We start from the raw sequence: 23,251 nt of genomic DNA, 5'->3' as shown, positions 1-23,251 counted from the left end.
TTATATTTTAGGTTAATACTCAGGGTTTCGTTGTTCATCCTGCAATATAGAATGGTATTCCTTTTACACAATGGTTAATAATTCACTGGATATACTAAAAAGCTACCCACTTTACTTCAGTCTCCTAAAACTGTGACTTTACAGGTGGCACAAAGCAGTGAAGAGCAGAGTTCCATGCTTCAAACTTAAAGCATAAGAAATTTCAGGGCTCCGAGGTTATCTGAACAGACTGTGATGCACTACTCGTATGCTGCAGGGTTTGAAATGTCAGCATTGAACCAGACTGTCCAAACCCAAACCACATTTTGAGTTTGACAATGTAGGCACTGAGCATAACTCAAATACTATGTTTGTGTAATTCGTTATAAATTAAAAGCATTTGTGTTCCTGTGACCTAACTCTGGTATAACACTCACTGTGACAAGGGTACATCATGATCTCCCAACACTCATTTCTAACATCAGCATGTTACTCATATCCAAAATTTAAATCCTGGCATCCATCCCTTACCTGTAGCTGTTGCACATATACAGCGTCAGGTATTACAGGTCTGCGGGTTTATCTCCTTCAAATGAAAACTTGTGGAAGAAATTACCATGGCTTCTGTCTTAAGTTTTTTATGAATATTCATACTTATGATTCCTTCAAGAAATTAGTTTGTTTTTATTGCATCCTCCTTTGTCTGTCCCACACGTCCCAGGTGTCCCCAAAAGGGACGCCATGTCCCCCACGCTCCCCCCTTTATCTCTCCCACACGCCTCAGGGGGACGCCATGTTCCCGCTCTGCTCCTCCCTTTATCTCTCCCACACGCCTCAGGGGGACGCCATGTTCCCCCTCTGCTCCCCCCTTTATCTCTCCCACACGCCTCAGTGGGACGCCATGTCCCCCCTCTGCTCCTCCCTTTATCTCTCCCACACGCCTCAGTGGGACGCCATGTTCCCCCCCCTGCTCCTCCCTTTATCTCTCCCACACGCCTCAGTGGGACGCCATGTCCCCCACGCTCCCCCCTTTATCTCTCCCACACGCCTCAGGGGGACGCCATGTTCCCGCTCTGCTCCTCCCTTTATCTCTCCCACACGCCTCAGTGGGACGCCATGTCCCCCACGCTCCTCCCTTTATCTCTCCCACACGCCTCAGTGGGACGCCATGTTCCCCCCCTGCTCCTCCGTTCCGCCTCCGTGCCGGGTCAGGGCGCCGCCCGGCGGCCGCCCGCGGTACCGCTGCGCGTGCGCGGGGCGCGGGGCCGTTTCCATGGCAGCGGAGCCAACAGGGAGGCGCCGCCATGAGCCCGCCCGAGGTGGAGCCGCTCGTGTGCCAGAAGTACGAGATCAAGAGGCGCCTGGGCAAGGGGGTGAGTGCCCGGGGGCCCGTGGGAGCTCGTCGGGCCCGTGGGAGCTCGTCGGGCCCGTGGGAGCTCGTCGGGCCCGTGGGAGCTCGTCGGGCCCGTGGGAGCTCGTCGGGCCCGTGTGGAGTTCAGGACCCTGTGTGAGCTCCAGGTGGCCCGGGGAGCTGAGGGGCCCCAGGCGAGTTCAGGTGCCCGTGGGAGCTCAGGGATCCTGTCTGGAGCTCAGGGCTCTGTGGGAGCTCCAGGTGACCCGGGGGAACTCGGGGGGAGGGCATGGGAGCTCGGGAGTAAATGGTAAAATGGATCCGAGTCTCAAAGTACATTCTTTCTGTGCCTGCTAAATCTTTCTGCATTTCCTGTAACCCTCTCACTTCACAGGTCATTCTGCATCAAGTCGTGTCTTCTCCGTGAAATATATTTCTGTACATGAGCCAGTGGTAATTTCTAAGATATTTCTCCTCAGACAGTCTCCAAACCTTCCTCAATTATCTGCACTTCTATTCTGGCAGCTCTTTGTCGTTGTTTAGTTGCATTGATATGAGTGTTTAAGTATTTCATGTGCAATTACAAGGAGTCATGTGAGAGAGGGCCATTTGCTTCATAGAATTATGAAATCATTTGGGTTGGAAAAGCCTCTGAGCCCATTGAGTCCAACCACTCCCCTGGCACTGCCAAGGCCTCCACTACCCCGTGTCTCCAAGTGCCACGTCCACACGGCTGTTAAACCCCCCAGGGATGGGAACTCCACCCTTGCCCTGTGCAGCCTGGGCCAGGGCTGGACAGCCCTTTCCATGAGGAATTTTCTCCATGTCCAACCTAAACCTCCCCGGCACAGTTTGAGGCTGTTTCCTCTTGTCCTGTCACTTGGAGTGTTACTTGGAGAAAAAAGATAAATCCCAGTTGCCAACAGGGAAGTACTGTAGCACTTACCTGAGGTACTTGTACAACTGCCTGATGCATGGCAAATGTCCTGAACCTATGCTCCAGGACCACACATGTTCCTGGGAAGTCTGCCTCAATGTCATGATACTCACTGTAAGAGTACTTCATCGCTAGAGTCACTCACTGTCACATATTGCAGCTGTTTTGCTTTGTACAAGTACTTAAACATTAACTGGGCCTTTCTGAGTGGGGCATGATCCCCTCGTGCAGAGGTAAAGCAGCTCCTAGAATGTGGAAAGTCAAGGTGCAAATCCATGACCTAAAATAAGAAAATGGGATCTCTACCACAAGTAAGACTGAGCAATCACCATTTGCAAGTATCACAGTCATCCAGAACAGGGAAAACTGGTAGAAGTTCCCATTCCACTAATAGATAGTACAGTTTTTAATTAAAAAAAGAAAGGTTTAATGTTGGACCTGGCAGTGCTGCATTAGTGGTTGGACCCCAAGGTCTCGGAGGGCTTTTCCAACCTCAGCAATTCTGTGATGCTGTGATACTGTTACTACAGACATTGGTAACAAGTCTCTCTCCATCCTTCTTTTCAGCCCCCTTTAAGTATTGAAAGGCCACAATAAGGTCTCCCTGGAGCCTTTTCTTCTCCAGGCGAACCCCCCCAGCTGTCCCAGCCTGGCTCCAGAGCAGAGGGGCTCCAGCCCTCGGAGAATCTCCATGGCCTCCTCTGGACCTGCTCAAGCTGGTCCATGTCTTTCTTGTACTGAGGAGCTCCAAGCTGGATGCAGTGCTCCAGGTGGGATCTCACCAAACTTGAGTACAGGGGAAGAATTACCTCTCTCGACCTGCTGGCCACACTGTTGCTGGCACAGGCCAGGTGCCATTGGCCTCTGGCCCACCTGGGTACACCTGAGCTCCTGTTCAGCCACTGTCACCAGCACCTCTAGGTTCTTTTCCAGCTTTCCAGCTGCTCTATCCCAAGGCTTGAGCATTTCATGGGCTTGTTGTGACCCAAGGGCAGGACCTTGTGGATCCTCACACCATTGGCTTTGGCCCATCGATTCCCTCCCATTGATCCAGCCTTCCCAGACACCCCTGCAGAGGTTTCTGCCCTCTGATCCACACTCCCACCCAGTCTGGTGTCCTCTGCGAACTGGCTGAAGTGCCCTCAATCCCCTTGTCCAGAGAGTCAATAAAGACATGAAACAGGACTGGCCCCAGCACTGAGCCTGGGGAACCCCACTGGTGCCCAGCCCCGTTTCCCACCACTCTCTGGGACTGGCATCAGCTGGGTGTTACCGAGCAAACAGTGCGCCTGTCCAGGCCAGGAGCAGCCAGGTTCTCCTGGAGAATGTTGTGGGAAATGCTGTCAGAGCTTTCCTAGAGTCCAGGCAGACACATTCACAGCCTTTCCCTCAGCCACTGAGGGGTGACCCTGTCACAGAGGGAGATGGGGTTAGTCAGGCAGTACCTGCCTGTTACAACCCCAGGCTGGCTGGGCCTCATCCCCTGGTTGTCCTTCTTTTGATGCAGCCCAGGACATGATTGACTCTCTGGGCTGCAGGTGCATGTTGTCAGCTCACATCCAGTTTTTCATCCACCAGCACCCCCAAGTCCTTCTTCTCAGGGCCACTCTCCATCCACAGAATCATGGAAACACAGAATGGTTTGGGTGGGAAGTAACCTTAAAGATCATCTCATTTCACCCCCTTGCCATAGGCAAGAACACCTTTCACTGGACCAGTTTTCTCAGAGCCCCATCCAACCTGGCCTTGGACACTTCTAGGGATGGGGCAGCTGCAGTTTCTCCAGGAAATCCATTCCAGTCTCTCACTACACTCACAGGCAAAGGTTTCTTTCCAATATCTCATGTATATCCCTGCTTTTCTAGTAGGAATCCCTTCCCCCTTGTCCTGTCCCTCCATCCCTTGTCCAGAGTCCCCCTCCAGCTCTCCTGGAGCCCCTTTAGGCACTGGGAAGGCTCTAAGGTCTCCCTGGAGCCTCCTCTTCTCCAGGCTGGAAGGTCCCAGCTCTCCCAGCCTTGCTCCAGAGCAGAGGGGCCTGTTCTCTCTCTCTCTCTTCCAGGCAGCGAGTGATCACCTCTCTTGCAGCCCTTTGTTGAGCCCATTCTGGCTCTGCTGCAGGCCTGAGCTGGGGCAGGCTGTCAGCACACTGCTCACTGTCTGTGTTTCTCCCCAGGCCTACGGCATCGTCTGGAAGGCAATCGACCGCAGGACGGGAGAAATAGTTGCTGTTAAAAAGATTTTTGATGCTTTCAGAAACAGGACGGATGCTCAGGTGAGAAATCATTGTCCTGATGTGTTGTGAGATGTGGTGGGATTCCATAGGTATTTTCAAGAGTTTTGTCTCTGAAAGATGATAATTATGCATGTAATAATACAGTCTGCAGCTATATTGGGATAAAAAGGAACAATAAATGTCAGGCTTTGTGTACTGTGGCATCTACAAAAGAGGAGTGGATTTAACCCTCTCATTGAAGTGCATCCCTTGCCATTCTCTTGAGGTGATAATAAACTACTTTTTCTTTATTTCCAGAGAACATTTCGAGAGATTATGTTCCTGCAGGTAATGTCCATGTTCCTCCTCCACTCTGATTTTTTATTATCTCTGATGTCCACATATCTTCTTCCCATTGTTTTCCAAAATGCAGTGATCAGTGATTAGTGTTGACAACTCTTTAATTTTTTTTCTGCACCATCTTGGCAAAGAGCCTTTCAGGGCAAACCCACCTGAATGAAACACATTCCATTTGTGCTTGTTTTTACTCTTTCCTGCTCTTTCCACATTTTTAGCAATGTGTCTCCTGCAGCATCAACAGGTAGACTTTCACTTTCTGTCACTTCTTGCTTCTTTATGGACGTGAACTGTTTCTCTTACATTTTAACTGCCATGATCAGAGGGGGGCTGGCATGGGGGATGCCAAATTTACTTTTCCCCATCATGTGGGAAGCAATTTGATCACTTAAAATAATCAAAGCAAAACAAAAAGGGAAGATCTGCAAGGAGTAACTTAAAGCTGCTCTTGTTGTGATATAATTGGCCTTATCAGTGGCATTATAATTATTTGTCCATGTAGAAACATCAATATTTTGAAATAATGTTATTTCTAAGGACACAAGTGAGACAGGGCTCATGGAATAGGTATTTCCTAAGACTGCCAACTTTAAGTAGTAAAGAGATGAGGTTTTTTTACTTTTTAGTCATTCCTGAAGCCTGAAATAGAAGCTGCAAACTTAAAAGCTAAAAATATAAACAATTCCTTAGAAGTAAATTACCTGTAAGTTAGATCATCTCTGAAAGTGCAGCACTTCTGGAGCAGATGGGTGGAGGAGGAGCAGGGAAAAGAAGGATATTTCTCCTGAAGGAAAGACGGAGTCATTTGGCAGCAGGGGGCTGGGGAGGGAAGTTAATGTGCTGTTCAGCCTGTACTTCTGTGACTTTTGGGGCTCAACAGACTAAAGAATTTTAGTTTCCCCTCCTATTTTATACATCTTTCTTGAGGTTCAAGACTGAGGGATCAGAAAGGAATTTGTTTTAAGTGGTATAGAGGGATTTTTAGAACCAATGTTTCAGTCAACAGAGATTATTTTTCAGATTAACTGGCTGGTTTCATACTATGGAAGAAGCTTAAATTCTTTTTTCAAGTTTATTTCAGAAGAAGCCTAATCGAGGAAACAGCATATTAATGTTTGTTCTAGACAATAATACAAACTAAAATAGGCTATTGTCCCTTTTTATGACTCACAAGCAAAACATGTGATTTTGACAGCTGGGTCTCTTCCCTGCACAGGAATTTGGAGAACATCCAAATATCATCAAGCTGCTCGATGTTATCCAAGCTGAGAATGACAAGGATATCTACCTCATCTTCGAGTCCATGGGTGAGACTCAGCATTGCAGCAGCCACTCAAATCCAGCCTCTCTTCGGAGTTCTCCTTATTCCCACTTTGATAGTGGTGTGCTGGTGATTTACATGAACATTCATGATATTACTGATCTTTACTGATGTAAATATATTACTGCTGTAATATATTACAGAGACAGATTTACATGCTGTTATTAAGAAGGGGAATTTGCTGAAAGACATCCACAAGTGTTACATTCTCTACCAGCTCCTGAAGGCAACTAAATTCATCCACTCGGGGAATGTCATTCACAGGGATCAGAAGGTACATTTCAGTCATTGTCTGTAGCCTTCACTCCAGTTTTCTGTCAAACACTCAATAAAATCCCAGACTGATTTGAGATGGAAGGGACCTTTTAAAGGTCATCCAGTCCCACTCCTCTGCCATGGACAGGGACACCTTCCACTAGCCCAGGTCGCTTTAAGCCCCATCCAACCTGGCCTTGGACACTTCCAGGGATGGGGCAGCCACAGCTTCTCTGGGCAACCTGTGCCAGGGCCTCACCATCCTCACATGGAAGAATTTCTTCCCAGTATCCCATCTAACCCTGCCCTCTGTCCGTGGGAAGCCATTGCCCTTTTTCCTGTCCCTCCAGGCTCATGTCCAAAGTCCCTCTCCATCTCTCCTGGAGCCCCTTTAGGCACTGGAAGGAGCTCTAAGGTCTCCCTGGAGCCTTCTCTTCTCCAGGTGAACACCCCCAGCTCTCCTGGCCTGGCTCCATAGGAAAAGTGTGGAAAAGTATGCAAGCATGAGACTAAGAAAAGAACCTTGATAATATTCTTCTACTATTGAGAGTCAAAAGCCAGTTAATTCTCCTGTGTTCAATGCAGCCCTCCAACATCCTGCTGGATGCAGAGTGCTGTGTGAAGCTGTGTGACTTCGGGCTGGCCCGTTCCCTGTGCCAGCGGGGCGAGGAGCAGCCCAGCCCCGCGCTGACCGAGTACGTGGCCACGCGCTGGTACCGCGCCCCCGAGATCCTGCTGGCCTCTCGCAGGTGAGCCAAGGCTGGGAGTCTGTGACTTGCCCCCGAGATCCTGCTGGCTTCTCGCAGGTGAGCCAAGGCTGGGAGTCTGTGACTTGCCCCCGAGATCCTGCTGGCCTCTCGCAGGTGAGCCAAGGCTGGGAGTCTGTGACTTGCCCCCGAGATCCTGCTGGCCTCTCGCAGGTGAGCCAAGGCTGGGAGTCTGTGACTTGCCCCCGAGATCCTGCTGGCCTCTCGCAGGTGAGCCAAGGCTGGGAGTCTGTGACTTCCTCACCACTGGGAAATCGATTGTCTAAAGGTCTTAAATGTGTCAGTTTGGGATGTCACTGGATGCAATGTCGGGTCAGTCTGTTTTCTCAATATACATTTAAACTTCAGTTCTGCAACATAAAACTCTCATGTTTTTATGTACATGATGTACACGTCCTTCCTGTGTCCTTAGAGTGTTCATATACATACATGAGCAGCTTATCTCTTTGTCACCCTTTCTCCCACTGGACTTATTCTTTCTCCCTTTAAACCCACATCTTTACAAAATTTGCTTGAGAACATAAGTCCTCCTTTCAAAATTGAAGGAGTGGTTTTTGATAGATCTTCAGGAAATACTCTGTAATCAAACATTAAACCAGCTGCCTGTTAGTCAGGCTTAGTCCCTTTCTTGACTTAAAGATGAAAAATCAGAAAAGTAAATAAATAGAGGCTGAGGTAGTATCCCGAATTTAAATGTTTTCCAAACTGTCCTATACCCATTGTCTGGTGTTTACTTTGCTTAAAAATGTAAATTTTACTACTTCATACATACATTATGCCTTGAAAAGTCAGTTGTTTCCAAAGATCAACATGTATCTTCATTCTTGGTCATATGAAAAGGATATATTACCTTTTTCTGGCATTACCTTTTATATATTGCCTTGTTCTAGCATTTCTCTGTTATATATTTCCTTTTATGGTTTCCTAGACTAGCCTTTGAGTAGGCTAAATCTCTTTTCTGTTTCATGTTTGCCAGTCTCACGATTCCCAAATGTCATTCAATTTATAGTTCAAATGTGAGCATTTGTATCTGAGAAGTCTCCAAGCATGTTTTCTAGCAAAATAGATCACTGTAGGTGATGTGAATAGCAGGTACAGGAAAATACTTGCTTGATTTAATCCTAACTCTGTTCTGTTCCTGTTTATAGTTACACTAAAGGTGTAGACATGTGGAGCATTGGCTGTATTCTGGGAGAGATGCTGCTTGGGAAGCCTCTTTTCCCTGGAACATCAACAATGAATCAGATAGAGCAGATCCTAAGGGTCATCCCTGCTCCGTCCCCAGAAGGTAGGACTCTGCTGTGGGGAAAGGGATTCAGAGAAGGGATTAAAGAGGGGGAGAAAGCAGCCCAGATGGAGAAGAGGAGAAGGTATTTCTTGTGGGTCATTCTGGCACCTTTCCAAGGAGACTTAATTGTGAATGTTAGTGTTAGAGGAAAATAAGAAGTTCAGATATCTTGGTGCCTCTGCCTCTGTGGGTGTGAGAGTGCAGGTTTATGAAGTCTATGATTAATAAATACAAATTCAGAAATAATCTTAGAAAATTTGTAATATTCCATTCCCCTTCCACAGATCTCCCATTATGTGTTATGAGAGTAATTTCCTATGCTAACATCCAATAATATTTGCTGTGTAGCTCTCTGAGGTAACCCTCATCTTGGCATTAACAGTACCTTTTTGTTACTGCAGATATTGTGGCTCTGCAGTCAGAGTACAAGGCCTCAGTTATTAACCACATGAGTTCCCGGTAAGCCTGGGGGGGTGTGTCTGTATGACCGTGGAATCGTGGAATCCCAGAATGGTTTGGGTGGGAAGTGACCTTCAAGACCATCCAGTGCCACCCCCTGCCATGGGCAGGGACACCTTCCACTAGCCCAGGTTGCTCTAAGCCCTGTCCAACCTGGCCTGGAACACTTCCAGGGGTGGGGCAGCCACCATTTCTCCAGGAAATCCATTCCAGTCACTCCTTATCCTCACAGGCAAGGATTTCTTCCCAATATCCCATTTTAATCTCCACTTTTCCAGTGGGAAGCCCATCCTCTTGTCCTGTCACTCCCAGCCCTTGTCCAGAGTTGCTCTCTTGGAGCTCCTTTAGGCAGTGGAAGGGACTCTAAGGTCTCTTCTTAAATAGAAATTATTTAAAATATAAGTAAGATTTGGGTTTTAAAACTGATATTTCAAATGTATAAGATACTCTCTTGTTGATTATGTTCACAATTATATTTAGGGTTCCAAAATGCAAAACCAGATTATCAAACTTCATCTTCTCATTGCAAATTACACAGAAATGTGTTTCTGTGGTCTCAGGTCTGAATTTGTGGGATCGTGGGGCTAGCAAGAGATAAGCTTCAAGGTCCCTTCCCACCCAAACCATTCCAGTGATTATCTTTGTGAGTGAACTCTGGGGTCAGATGTCACCTTGGTGTGATCCCCATAACTGTCATTCCTGCCTTCACTGGGAACTGGACACTGAGAACTCAGATTATTGTTTTCTGTCTTCTAGGCAGCGAGTAACATTTGAGGAGATTTTCCCATCCTCTACTCCACTCCCTGCCTTGGATCTGCTGAAGAAACTTCTGGTATTTAACCCTGACAAACGGCTCACAGCAGAGGAGGCTCTGCAGCATCCTTATGTGAACAGGTGAGGGTGACACCAGTGTGCAGCTTCCCCTGATGTCTTCTGAGACATTACAAACCTGTTCCTGGCACAAGTCTTCTTTAAGTGCATTACAGAAAAAAACCCCAAAGCTAATTCTTCATTTTCTCCAACCCTATTTACATGAGATTGTTTAACAATCCTGTTTAAATAGTGTTAGTCTGTGGTGCTGCTTTCAGTCAGTGAATTACATGATGTGTTCTCATCTCTCTAGATTCCATTGTCCTTCCAGGGAGCCCTCTTTGGATTATAATGTGGTCCTTCCTTTGGGTGATGATGTCCAGCTGTCTGTGGCAGAATATCGAAATAAATTATATGAGGTACTTTCATCCTGTTTTCCCAAATCCTAATCCTCCAGGTAACCTTCCATTCTTGCACACACTTAACAAATTCTGTTGTCTTTGTATTTCCCTGGGCTGTCCATACCTGCTGACACAGTTACACCTCAGTGTTTGGTCGGTCAGTTCCATACTGTCAGAGTCTTTTAGAGACCTTTAAATGCCCTTTGGGAAAGGAAAAGTCTCTGAAGCATGATGTCTGAGAAAGACTGGGTTAGAGGGGAATATACTATGCTGGATCCAACAGCCATAGAATCATAGAATCATAGAATCACAGAGTGGTTAGGGTTGGAAGGGAGCTTAGAGATCATCTAGTTCCAAAATTATACTTGTTACTGTGAAATAAATTCCAGATATTTACAAGTATTCCTCTTTGTTTTGATGTTTTGTTCCTCTGCTGTATTGCTGCATTAAGTCTAGTCAGCTTTTCTGTTCTGCAGTTGATCCTTGAAAAAAAATCAAGGAGCCTTCTAAAGGAGCGAGGGCAGAGAGAAAACCTTCAGCTGAGCCAGTCTGAATCCAGCCCACTTCTCCCAAATTTCAGCCCAGTGACTGTACCCACCAGAAAAGTCCAGCAAGAACCAGCACCTCCTCTCCTAAACCCTTCACATGTGCATGCAGGAGCCACAGCAGGAGTCCAGCCAACAGGATCCAGCCAGAGCAAGGATTTGGCCAGAACTGTGTGTCAGAGATCACAGATCAGTGTGATGATGTACAACCCCATCACACACACCACTGTGCAGAGTAGGTACCACCCTCCTACACAGGGTGTGACACACCGTGGGGCATCGTTGGGGGGAAGAGAGAAGAGAGACTGAATGCTGTCAAAGAAGTGAGGGGATTTGCATGGTAAAACGAGGGGGTGAGAGTGTGGGAGGAAAATGACATAAGAACAAAACACTGTTGAATGAGTGTTGGGGGTGTGGCTGTTCCTGCCTCAGTCAACGTGTTCTGTGTCCTCATGATTTTCTTTCTTTCTCTCATGTTTTTCCTTCTGCAGGAAATGCAAATCCTGGTGCTGGGATCAGGAACTTTTCTGCACCACCTCAACAACCCAGAATCTCCACCAATGGGAAACTAGGGAGACAAATCTCATGGACAAACACTGGGCTCCCTCCTACAAGTGTGCAGAACCTTTACAATGTGAGTAGCTTAACTTCTAACCCTTACCTGTGGTAACTTGGGTCACAACAACTCCCTGCAGTGCTCCAGGCTTAGGGTAGAGTGGCTGGAAAGCTGGAAAAGTTCCTGGGGGTGCTGGTGACAGGGGCTGAACATGAGCCCGGGTGTGCCCAGGTGGGTAAGAAGCCAGTGGCTCCTGGCTTGTAGCAGGCACAGTGTGGCCACAGGCCCAGGGCAGAGCCTGTCCCCTGTGCTGGCACTGCTGAGGCACCTCCAGTCCTGGGGACAGTTTTGGCCTCCTCATGACAAGAAAGACGTTGAGGAGCGCGTCTTTCACGCTCCTCAGTGGAAGAGAGTGGAGCTGGGAAGGGGCTGGAGCACCAGGAGCAGCTGAGGGAGCTTGGGGGGCTCAGCCTGGGGAAAAGGAGGCTCAGGGAGGACCTTCTCACTCTCTCCAACCCCCTGACAGGAGGGAGGAGCCAGGCGGAGGTCAGGCTCTGCTCCTGGGGAACAAGGGACAGGACAAGAGGGAATGGCCTCAAGTTGTGCCAGGGGAGGTTCAGGTTGGATATTGGGAAAAATTCCTTCATGGAAAGGGCTGTCCAGGCCTGACACAGGTTGCCCAGGGCAGTGGTGGAGTTCCCATCTCTGGAGGAGTTTAACAGCCATGTGGATGTTGCACCTGGCGATGTGGGTTAGTTGGAGCTTTGGCAGTGCTTGGGGAGCAGCTGGACTTGGGCTCAGAGGACTTTTCCAACCCAAACAATTATGTGACTTGATGATTCCATGATTCTAATGGATTGCTGTTAGTGAGCAAGGTGTCAGTCCTGTCCTCTCTGCTCCTCTCTCTTCCTGGTTCTTGGCCATGCTTCCTTGTAAAAGTCCTTACCCTCGCTAGGTTCTTTAATTACTTCTTGCTCCTGCTTTTTCTGTTCCTGAGCTGGCTGGCTGTTGCCTGGTGACTTGTGGCACTTGCACAAGTGATCAGAGGAAGCTTATTGGCAGAGTGTGGAAGGAGGCAGCACAGATTCATAGTATCACAGAATCACAGACTGGTTTGGGTTGGCAGGGACCTTAAAACTCGTCTCATTCCACCCCTCTGCCATGGACAGGGACACCTTTCATTAGCCCACATTGCCAGAAACTCCAAGTATATCCAGGAGCCCACTTGCAACTCACCTTTCAACCCCTCTGCTTTGGGATCCTGTCCAAAATGGATAGGTTTGGGGAGTGAGAGGAGCCAATCCCCAAATGGGATTGTGGAGCTTGATGTGCATGCATGTGTACACATGACCAATGAATTTGGAAAAATCTTCAGGGAATTGTGACCAACTTTCTGTGACGGGAAGAGCAGAACAGGGAGAAGATCAGCCAACACGTGCTCTGAGCTTTGTGTTTGTTCACTGGAAGGGTAATGCTGACGAAAGCCAAACCTGTGTCCAGAAAGCTGATTCCAGGTTATTAACTTCTCTTGGCTTTTCTTTCTCACACAGAATCCCAGAAACTCTCAGTGTCACAGCAAAGATGTTCGTCCCCTTCTGAAGCCCAGTAAAAAGATGTTCCAGATCACTGCCAATGTGGGAGCTGCGGGTGATCCAAGAGCATCGATGGGCAGCTACTCCCAGGCCTATGGAACCATCAGTAAATCTGCACTGCAGAGTCTCCCCATAACAAAGGCCTCCCAAAACCCCGAGCAGTGAATGTGGAGATGTTCCAGCCAGGTGAAGTACAGCTCATCCCTCAGCCCCTGACTGAGCAGGGGCAACAAGAGAGAGCAAAATTTGAGGAAATGCTTTAGTCACAGCATGGGACAATATCCTCCTTTCCTCTGGACAAGCCAACAGGAAAGGGATCCAACCCATCTGCCTTCCAGTCTCACCAGACAAGGGCACAGCATGTTTGCTCCCTCACTTGTGAGAACAGTGAACACTGTCAGTTCATGCCTCTTGTTTGAATTGTCACAAAAAAATTACAGAAAACTGCAATATTCTAATACTTGAGTGGTTTTAGACATATTCAGGGCCCAGGGGAACCTCCTGAATTTCAGCAAGGCCAGGTGCAAGGTCAAGAAAATGCTCTGAAGGCTGGAGCCCCTCTGCTATGGAGCCAGGCTGGGTGAGCTGGGGGTGTTCACCTGGAGAAGAGAAGGCTCCAGGGAGACCTTGGAGCCCCTTCCAGAGCCTAAAGGGGCTCCAGGAGAGCTGGAGAGGGACTGGGGACAAGGGCCTGGAGTGACAGGGAAAAGGTCAATGGCTTCCCACAGACAGAGGGCAGGGTTAGATGGGATACTGGGAAGGAATTCTTCCATGTGAGGCTGGTGAGGCCCTGGCACAGGTTGCCCAGAGAAGCTGTGACTGCCCCATCCATGGAAGTGTCCAAGGCCAGGTCGAAAGGGGCTTGGGGGAACTTGGTCTACTGGAAGGTGTCCCTGTCCATGGCAGGAGAGTGGGACTATATGACCTTTAAAAGGTCCCTTCCAAGCCATTCCAGGATTCTTCAGCAGTCTACCTAAATGTGGATTGTTTTTGAACAGAGCAGGTAACTGTTCTCTGAAGACCGTGGAGATCAAACTCTTCACAGATCTTACAGCCCTTCATTCTGATTTCCACTCATTTCTATGACTCTTCTGGGGTAAATAAACAAAACCATTGTGGTTTATTTTTGATAAAATCAAGTAGGAAAGCATTTGAAACACAGGTGGGCTCTGCTACAATATCTAACAGCTTCCCTACCATGTAATATTGTAAATATTGCCCTAATAAATAGTTTATATTGCACCACAAAATATCTTTGTCTTTCAGTCAGCGTTCACTGTGTTGAGAGGGAAAGTACCTGTTGGTAAGGCTGTCTTCAATGAATAATTGGTCTTTTTTTGTTTTGTTTTTGCTTTAAGAAAGCAGAGTTCCATGAGGTACTATTGCTGAGACATCGTGAAGGTGTTACCAGGCTACAGTGGGACTACAGGAAACTTTATATTCCTGTTTTAATGCGGATTTTGGATACATTCTCCTCATTAACTTGAAGTTCTTGTCTGTGTCCCTGAAGTTTTACTCCACCTGTGATAAATGATTGTTATTCCAGAACATTGGAACTACAGTTACCAAGGGGATTCAGGTGCTGAATTCCAGCATGTGAGTACCACTGCCATTGGCTGAATTGCCATTTTATCTTCTGGCGTCTAAACACCCAAGGCTACTTAATTAAAAATTAATGCCTTCCCCTTGGTCGCAGGTGTGGTCACTGGAGTCTGGTAACAGGAGGGAGCCAGGAAGTGCAGCTCACAGGGAAGTCCAGGCTTACTGTGGTATATTCATAGTACAGGTGTTTCCTGCCTGTCTGAGGTCCAGGGAGATGTAGGAGTGGCAGTGCCAGGGGAGCCTGTGGTGTGGGCAGAGCTCTGAGCAGTGGGTTGGCTCCCGAGAGTCCAAATGCTGGTTGTGGGGCATCTGAGAGAGAAGGGCACCCAATTCCAGCTGTGAGCTCCCTTGGATCCTGGCCCCTCACAGCATGACAGCCAAGGGCCTCTGTGACCCCCATCCCAGACTGAGAGTAGCTGGGCTGGAACACCAACAGGTTGTTCTTACAGTGACTTTAGTTGCTGCCAAGGGAATTGGTTCTTCTGCAATAGTTGGTTGTGCCACCTGCAGCAACTGGTCACCCACCTGTCACCAGCAGAGCTGTGTCACTCGGGCTCTGGGCAGAAGCACATGTCCCACCTGAGCAAGAGAAAATCCTAAACAATAAGTACAGCAAAATTCTAAATTGCTAATGTAGCCTGTCACTGCAGAAATAAATTCCAAATTTGTCTGTTACAGAACGAGGCTGGAGCAGGTGGGTTTGGGAAGGGCTGGGGAGGTGTGGAATGATGTAAGAATTGCACAAACAGAGCTAGAATATATATGCACATACCTCTCTAGAGTAAAAGAATCTGTATTGGCTGACAGAGAACAACTGTCGGCCACTGCAGTTCATTTTGGGACCCATCAATAACTCCATCTGATTGATTAATCAGAGCAGACAAAATAACTCATTTATGGCTGTGGACATGTATAAAAGATCATGGGCTGTATCTGAGATGGGTCACAATGTTCAGTTTTAAACTAAAAGAGGAGATATTTAGAAAAGATATTGTGAAGAAATTCTTCCCTGTGAGGGTGCTGAGTTCCTGGCACAGGTTTCCCAGAGAAGCTGTGGCTGCCCCATCCCTGGAAGTGTCCAAGGCCAGGCTGGATGGGGCTTGGAGCAACCTGGGACAGTGGGAGGTGTCCCTGCCCATGGCAGGGGGTGGGGCCAGATGGTCTTTAAGGTCTCTTCCCACACAAACCATCCTGTGATTTTGTGATAATATGAAATGGGTATAAGAAATCCATTTCTACTTTTTTCCCAGTTTTGGCCCCTTTTCCCATCCTTTTTTTCCTCTTTTGTCCTCTCCTAATTTTATTGCTCAGTGTACCTCCTCATGTTACAACAAAGCTGCTCTTGATTCCTGCAGATTTTTACCACCATTTGTGTTAAAATGGAAATCAGCCTTAATTTTTTTTTTCAGATCAGACAGTCATTCTGCACATCCAGTTCCCAAGGTTTTCAGCAAACAGTAAAATAATCATTAACTGTTATAAATACCTAAGTCCAGCCTGCTGCCCTGGGAGCTGGCATCCCAGGAAAAGTTCAAGTTTCAGAGACTCCACTAGTGCCGTGGGCAGCCTATGTCAGGACTGGACAATCCTTTCCAGGGTTTTGGAAGGAATTTTCCAAATATCCAACCTAAACCTCCCCTGGCACAACTTGAGGCTGTTTCCTCAGGCCTCCTAAAACCAGGCCCATCTCCATCAATAGCACTTCAATGTCCTTTTTATGGCCTTTTCAGCTGCTCCTTCAGCTGAGTCCTTAAAGCAAATAATTCCCTACACACAGGAGAACAAACCTCAAGCAAACCAGATCCCACAGGCTCAGGAACTGCTAAATACAAAAGCTGGGCCTGTGCTGCTGGACAAGACCAGAGTCACAGATTAGGGCCAAAAGTTGGTTACAATATTTTTTTGGTCTGTAAACCTTCAAAAAGATGCCTCCTGTGACTGATTCATTGTGAGCTACAGAGAAAGGATAACTGTACCTGAGAAACAACAGGCTTTAAACACTTTTTCCAGTTAATGTATGTGTGTCTCTGTGTGTATTTATCTTTCCTGGCCTGAACTCAAGTATTGAATTTTCTATTTTTTATTCTTTTCTTCCGAAAGTAGAATTGTTTTGTCAGCTGAAAAATATTCCTTGGGTGTAACAGAGACTTTCAGTTTTGTACAGTAACAGAACAGAGACTTCTTTTAAAAAAAGAGACTTCTGTGTTTTAAGCATGTTGGCAGTTCAATAATTTTATTAGGAACATAGTGTAATAAGGTTGTTTGATACCACCTGACTTTATGGAGCAAACTGTGCCGTGGGAGGCTCATGCTGGACATGTTTCTGCTCACTTACCCAGAAGAGCATTGCCTGTGGGGTTTGTAGCCATCATAAACAAGTTTCTTCCTCCTTCCCCTGTGACAGTCAGTGATTAAATGGAATTAAATAGGATTTTTACGATCATTTTTTGGTCTTGAAGGTCCCCAGGATTTTGGGCATGAATTTTCCCATCTTCTTGTCTTTGGCATCTGTGTCATATTCCTCTTCACTCGGACTCGTGTGTTCGTCCTTCTTGCAGAACACCTCGAACCTGCTGTAGACTCGCTTCTCCTTCCGCATGTTCTCCATTTTTTTCAGGAGGGTGTCTCTGTCCTCCGACGGCTGCCGCTGGAAGTTCCGTTTCTGGCTCCCAAAGCTCTCCGACCTGTGGATGTTGCAGCTTTTCTCCTTCTCCCCTTTTCTTTCCAAGCTCATGGTTGACCTGGAGAGGTCAGGGTTGCTGGTGGACGGCAGCTGCTTGGCCAGCTCGGCTCTGTTCTTCTGGCTGTTGGCAGAGATCTGCTCCAGGATCACCTTGGTGTCGTCACGCAGGTTGCTGCTGTACAGGATGTTGGCTGTGGAGGAAGGGAACCTCCCCTGCGTTGTCTGGCTGCTCTTGGGGGGGAGCGGTGCTGCGAATTTGTGGGATTTTTCTTCTTCCATTGCTTCCTGGCAGTCCCCTATGGACGATCGTTTGAGCACCACTGCCTGCTTGTCACATTTTCCACTCTCAGAAGCGGGTTCCTCCTCAAACTTCTTTTCACCTTTTGGGTTTAAAAGCTGCTTCAGTCGTAGTGACCCTTTTCTTAAAAATTCCATGGGATTTTGCTCTTGTTTTGAACAGTCTTCCTCAGATTTATTGAGAGAGCTGTCAGACCCTGGACTCCTAGACAGGCTTTCCAGAGCTGAGGATGTGGTACTTGTCCTAACTTGTGGTTTCTTCATTTCTGTGTTGACTAACTTTGGAGTGTCTTCTCTGAAGGTCACCCTGTCCTTCTTCTCTGGAAGAGCCAATTTCTGAGTGTCTCCTACATATATCAGACTCTCCTTCTCTGGAAGAGCAGGTTTGTTCTCAATCGGGTAAAACCGAGATGACAGCTTGTCCACCTTAGTGCCAAGATGTGCCAGGGGATCCTTACTCAATGCATCCCCAAGCTGGGGGGTGGATGAGGCCATTCCGAATGCTCTGTCCAACTCTCCGTGCATTTTGTAAGTACTGCAGGAGTCTTTGGAGTCCAGCACCCTGCTCTCCAGAATCTTATACTGCACGGATTTGGTACATTTCTTCTCCGTGTTCTGTGATTCCTCCTGGAGGTAACCTGAAACAGCTTTGGTGTGGGTGACTGTGCCCCGCTCCGTGTCCTTGCCCACGGCTTTGTACTTCTCCAGCAGCTCGGCCACTTTGGAGGAGGTGGCCGTCTTGATGGTTTCATTGTCCTTCGTCACCTCACTGGACATCTGCTCTTTTTGGATCATCTGCACCTTTTCTATTGTGGTGTTGGGCTGATCTAATTTGGCAGCACTGAAAATCAGAGAGGACCTGAGCCTGGAACTCCTCTGGATCAAGGGATTTATCCTGGACCTGAAGGCATCTGGTTTCATTATCGAGGTTTCTTCACCTGCTCTATCAGGATCCGCAAATTCCTTGGCACTGTCAATTCCCAGTGCCTTGCTATTGAAAGATGTGGGGGATTTGAAGGCTGGGATGAGGTCAGTGGGGTGCTTTGGGAGGGGATCCCCAAGAGCATCATTATACGCCTCGGACTCCATCGGCATCGGGAGCCCTTCATCCGGTTCAGACTGGTACGCGCTGAGGTACGAAGATATCCTCCAGTTCCGTAACCCTGTTCTGTTCTCCTGGGTGTTCTTGTCATCGTCCTGGTCCTCGTCCTTGTCCTGTAGGAACAAGCGCTGCTCCAGGCTCTGCTTCTGCGTGGGAGAAGTCTGGCAAATGAATTTCTGTCCTATATTCTGCCTCCGTAACATCATTCCCATCGGGCCATTGCCTGCAGGGTTCAACTGGTCGGAGCCGTGTCTCACCTCCCTGGAAGAATTTGAGGGTACGTAATCCAGCCGTAAGGGGAAACCCTCCTGGGAGAAACTGGGTTCCAGTTCAGGGTATCGGGGTCCCTCTCCATAGTCTTCCAGTTCATTGAATCCCGGCCTTCCCCCTCGAATCCTGTCAAAGAATCCCTGAGGTCTGCCAGAGAGATGGGGATGTTCAAACTGGTACTGGTAGAACTGGTCCTTCTGGAAATGACTGGATTGGATTTTGAACTCATCCATGTTGTTCATGAACATCTGCCGGGCATACTGCTTGGAAGAAGCAAAATTTTCAAATGTTCCTTCTGCAAAACTGTGTCTCTTAAAGGCATCCAGCTCTAGCTGCTTGGAACGGAGGAAGCCCCTGACCGGGTCCATCTGGGAATTCTCCATTTCCACCTTTTTATACATCCTCATGGCTGAGCCCTCCACGGTGTGCCGCAGCATGTCATCCCGCCGAAAGTTGGAGAGGAAGTACCTGTCCGGATCCACTCTGTCCATGAAGGAGGGGAAGAGGCTGTCATCCCTCTGGAACATCAGGGGGCCTTTTTTGGGAAAGAAAGGCATGTTATTGCCAAAGGGAGCCATGGCGAAGGCATTCTCTGCCTTTGCCAGGACATTGGCTGGAGGAACGAGAGGTTCCGACTGTGCAAACAAAATGCGGAATTCCTCATCAAAGCTGGCCACCAGCTCGCCCTGGAAGATGTGCGCGATGCTCCTGTGGATCTTCTCGAAGGACCACATGAAACTACGGAGAGAACAGAAGTGATGGAGGGCATTAGCATTGAGTAACTCAGCTGGACCCCTTTTCATTAAAGCGTTTGCTTGCCTGAAGGAAATTCTGAATTTTCTGCTCAGGTAGAAATATGGCAAAATAATGACAGAAAATTCCCCTGTAGGCACTTGTTACACATGATCGTTCCCTAACCTCACAGTTAGCTATTGATTTGGGATCACATCTTTGCAGAGGATTTTACAAGGCAACAAATGACTTCTGTTCTAAAAAGCCAGTCCGTAGTGTCCACAGCCAGAGAATGAGGGGATGATTATTGGGGATGATTATTGTTGTGTGAAGTAGATGCTTCTGTCTTTAACACTGTTGATAATGTCTGGGACATCAGTCAGTGTGTGCCCTCTGCACTTGGCAGGTGACACCAGTCAGGGGACCCCAAAGGCTGGGCAGCTGTGCCAATGGGAACCTCAGGACATCGAGCAGAGGCAAATGCAGGATCTTGCCCCTGCAGTGGCACAACCCTTCCACCCACACAGGCGAGGGGGGACTGGACAGAAGGAGCTGGGCTGGAAATGAGGGAGGAGGATGTTCAGTGTTACAGCCTTTGTCTTCCCAAGTCAAGCTCTGCTTTTCTGGGAATGGCTGGATATCTGCCAAGCCGTGGGAAGCAGGGAAGAGATCCCTTGCTTTGCTTTGCCTGTGTGTGCCTGTTTGCTGTAGGTGTTAAACTGTATCACAACCCAGGAGTGTTCTCATGTTTCAGATTCTCTGCAGTATCCTGCTAGGAGGTGTGAGGGACACCTGGGTGGGGTTTAGCTGCCTGCTGGGGTTAAGCAAAACCCTTAAAATTATTGTCTTTTTTTTTATAGATTTTTTAATTCTTGATGCGAAGGAAGCCTGGCTTGGGGTGTCTGGGGTCGAGGACTTCTTCAATTGGTGTATTGACCTCCACTGCAGTATGGTGTACTTTACCTGAAAAATTGCTGCTCAGTATCCTTCAGTGAGGAAAACTTTTGTCCCTGATATCCATGTGGAATTGCAAAATGCTGCTTCACCAACTCACCAGCTTCTCTTATAGAATGCCAGACTGATTTGGGCTGGAAGGGACCATCGCAACCACCTTGTTCCACTCTCCTGCCATGGGCAGGGACACCTTCCACTAGCCCAGGCTGCTCCAAGCCCTGTCCAACCTGTATTTGAACACTTCCACAACTTCCTACTTCAAAAATGATACAATATTTGAAAACCCAAAGCACATGAGAGAGTGGCAGAAGTAGTCTTGAACAATTAACTTGATGTTCTCATAAGCAAAAAATGATTCAATTGGAACAGTTAGTTGTTTGGTACAGCATCAAGTTTGACAATAATTCTTTCCAAACATCGGGAAAAAAGCTCAAGTGGAATCTTGTTACAAAGAATGTGCACTTTATTCAGATGCCTATGCTGTGGATGTTTATCTTCATATACTGTTTTTTAAAATACCCCTAGTTCTATTTGCTTATCTTCCACCAGGAGAAGCAACTCCTGGCAGGCTTTGAGCAACCTGGTGTAGTGGAAGGTCTCCCTGCCAAGAGCGGGGGGTGAAACCAGATGAGCTTTAAGGTCCCTTCAACCTAAACCATTCTGTGGTTCTGTGATTACACGCTTAGAGCATGACAGGTGTTCATCCCATCACGCCTTAATACTTGAAAGAGAAATTCTCATATTGGAACTCACTAAAAACATTTATTCTGCCAACAATGGATGCCTTAGCTGGGGAGATTGTTGTTCCAAAAGAATGGTAACATGTTAGTGGCTGATCTCCATCCTAACTAAAACCATCCACCTCTCTGTTGCCCAGAGAAGCTGTGGCTGCCCCATCTCTGGAAGTGTTCCAGGCCAGGTTGGACAGGGCTTGGAGCAACCTGGTCTAGTGGAAGGTGTCCCTGCACATGGCAGGGGGTGGGACAAGATGAGCTTTAAGGTCCATTCTCACACAAACCATTCCATGATTTGATGATTGTATGAGTGGAGGTTGAAGTTCATTTGTTCCAGACTAGGATGCAAGTCTCCATACACTACAGCAAATTCTCCTTGGAAGTTACATGGCTCAGATGGGAGCTGGGCACCTCTGTAGGCAACCTCTTGCACAAAGCACCTGAGTCTCTCACCACAGGACAGGCACCATGACAGGGCTCCTCACCTGTAGTTGCCGCTGAGTACCACCATGCAGTCCACCAGCAGGAACTTCTCCTTCAGGTGCCCTTTGAAGGACATCCCCGTGCGGCAGTAGTAAGTTGGGCCAGACACTGTCCTCACCCTCAGGAACTGCAAACCAGAAAGGCACTGACTCAGGTGGGACCCTCATTCCCTCCCCTGCCCCTCCTCCTTCCCCCTCTCCTTTAACCTCCGTCCTGCCACCAGATTCTCCTACAGCTCTAGTGATTCTGCCTGCAGACACACAAATGGACAAAACTTTATCAGTGTGTCCTCAGCCTTTACCCCTTGTCATGCCAGCTCTCCCCTCTCTCTTCACATTCATCTTTTACCAGGCTCTGGCCTGTTTTCCCCTTTCTCAGGTGTTTCCTGCCACACTAGCCTTCTGTGTCCCAGGACACATCTGCCTCAGGACATGACTCAAGCAGGGCAGGTCTTTGCTCACCTCCACATAGTTCAGGTTGACTCTGCACTTGGCAGCTGTATCAAGGAAAAGCTGGGAGTTCATTTCATCCAGCAGGATGTAGACAGGCACTCGGCGAGAAGCAGCATCCAGCACCTCAAAGAGTAGATCCACGTCTGTGAAAACGTCCATCACGATGGCCACCACCTGGGGAGGGATGCAGGGACACCTCAGCCACCTGTGCCATCTCATGCACGACTGTCCATGTTCCCCAGCACCTCACACCCCAAAGCTGCACTGTCTCCATCTCCCTTTTGAAACTGGAACTTTCATTCCAACTTCCTTTTGGAACAGGAAACATCCCAATTAAAGGTTCCTTTAACCACTCTGGGCCTGAGAACTGGAAACAAAATTTCTGTCCAGGAAATGTTCTGGTATGAGGTGTGAAGGAAAACTTCACTGCCCCTGAATGTTCCCTGACTGATCAATCCAATGATTCCATGAATTTTTTGGCCCTGTAACCACACTGGGTGGTGTAAGGAGCTGCTCCCCCACTCCAAAACCCTCTTGCCATTTTTAGGTAACTTCCTGGCCAACGTTCAGGCAGTCACTATCCAACTACATCCACGTGATAATATGGGAAGCAGCTTCACAGGTCTACCTCCCTGTCCTTCCCAACTCCTGTCTGTGAGTACAAATACCTGATGGAAAGGGCATAAGGAAGAAGGGAGCCAAACACTTTTCAGTTGTGCCCAGGGAGAGGACGAGACGCAAAGTGAAACACGTGAAATTCCAATTAAACATGAGAGAAGTCTCTGGGACTGGAAGAGGGGGTTGAACATGGGAACAGCCTGTCCTGATCCCTTGAAGATGCTCAAGGAGGGAGCATCCTTGGAGATGCTCAAGGACACATCCTGATTAACCCTCTGTAACTGCCCTCCTCTGAGCAGGGCAGCTGGACTCGACCAGCTCCAGAGGCCCCATCCAAGCTCAGCTGTTGTGGGATTCTGTGAACTCTGCTGTATTTTAGTGTGGCCTTGCACACTGTGCTGTGAGAGCAGAGAAGAGCAGAGACAGGCTTCGGTGCAGTCAGTGGTGGGGTTTGAATCATCCTGCCCCTCTGTCAGGTCCTGGGAGCAAAGTTA

The 23,251-nt window shown here is 48.0% G+C and overlaps 2 protein-coding genes across 11 annotated transcripts in view; one reads left to right on the top strand and one right to left on the bottom strand.

Annotated features, from left to right (window-relative positions):
• Positions 1-1,217: 1,217 nt before the first annotated feature.
• On the top strand, positions 1,218-22,594 carry MAPK15 (mitogen-activated protein kinase 15). Of its 7 annotated transcripts, none has more exons than XR_010435777.1 (15): positions 1,375-4,539; positions 4,798-4,827; positions 6,053-6,143; positions 6,301-6,431; positions 6,998-7,161; positions 8,328-8,467; positions 8,869-8,926; positions 9,683-9,820; positions 10,050-10,155; positions 10,614-10,917; positions 11,174-11,316; positions 12,789-13,016; positions 14,189-14,426; positions 14,527-18,791; positions 19,103-22,594. XR_010435777.1 is itself a non-coding variant. In XM_064678787.1 (13 exons), the coding sequence occupies exons 1-13, from the start codon at positions 1,284-1,286 to the stop codon at positions 12,993-12,995; spliced, it is 1,680 nt and encodes a 559-aa protein (XP_064534857.1). In that variant the 5' UTR covers positions 1,218-1,283; the 3' UTR covers positions 12,996-14,080. The 7 variants fall into 7 exon arrangements, 2 of the variants coding, with proteins under 2 accessions (XP_064534857.1, XP_064534766.1); XR_010435792.1 differs by having other exon boundaries at positions 14,527-21,841; positions 22,066-22,594; XR_010435781.1 differs by having other exon boundaries at positions 18,634-22,594.
• FAM83H (family with sequence similarity 83 member H) overlaps positions 16,649-23,251 on the bottom strand; it is a 25,073-nt gene continuing 18,470 nt past the window's right edge. For all 4 annotated transcript variants that reach the window (XM_064677921.1, XM_064678078.1, XM_064678163.1 and 1 more), the window contains 3 exons: positions 22,149-22,313; positions 21,690-21,814; positions 16,649-19,522 (listed from right to left, as the gene is read on the bottom strand). In XM_064677921.1, coding sequence (XP_064533991.1) covers positions 16,873-19,522; positions 21,690-21,814; positions 22,149-22,313 — 2,940 coding nt within the window. In that variant the 3' untranslated portion in view covers positions 16,649-16,872. The remainder of the gene's footprint in view (positions 19,523-21,689; positions 21,815-22,148; positions 22,314-23,251) is intronic.

The sequence above is a fragment of the Pseudopipra pipra genome, chromosome 1 (genome assembly GCF_036250125.1).
Source record: "Pseudopipra pipra isolate bDixPip1 chromosome 1, bDixPip1.hap1, whole genome shotgun sequence".
Taxonomy (NCBI): Eukaryota; Metazoa; Chordata; class Aves; order Passeriformes; family Pipridae; genus Pseudopipra; species Pseudopipra pipra.
This window is presented reverse-complemented; position numbering and strand designations above follow the sequence as displayed.

Coding starts and splice junctions, on each gene's coding strand:
- MAPK15 (XM_064678696.1), top strand. CDS start 4,030: ATGGGGCAGCTGCAGTTTCTCCAGGAAATCCATTCCAGTCTCTCACTA. Junction 6,144..6,300: donor CCTCATCTTCGAGTCCATGG/GTGAGACTCAGC, acceptor AATATATTACAG/AGACAGATTTACATGCTGTT. Junction 7,162..8,327: donor ATCCTGCTGGCCTCTCGCAG/GTGAGCCAAGGC, acceptor TCCTGTTTATAG/TTACACTAAAGGTGTAGACA.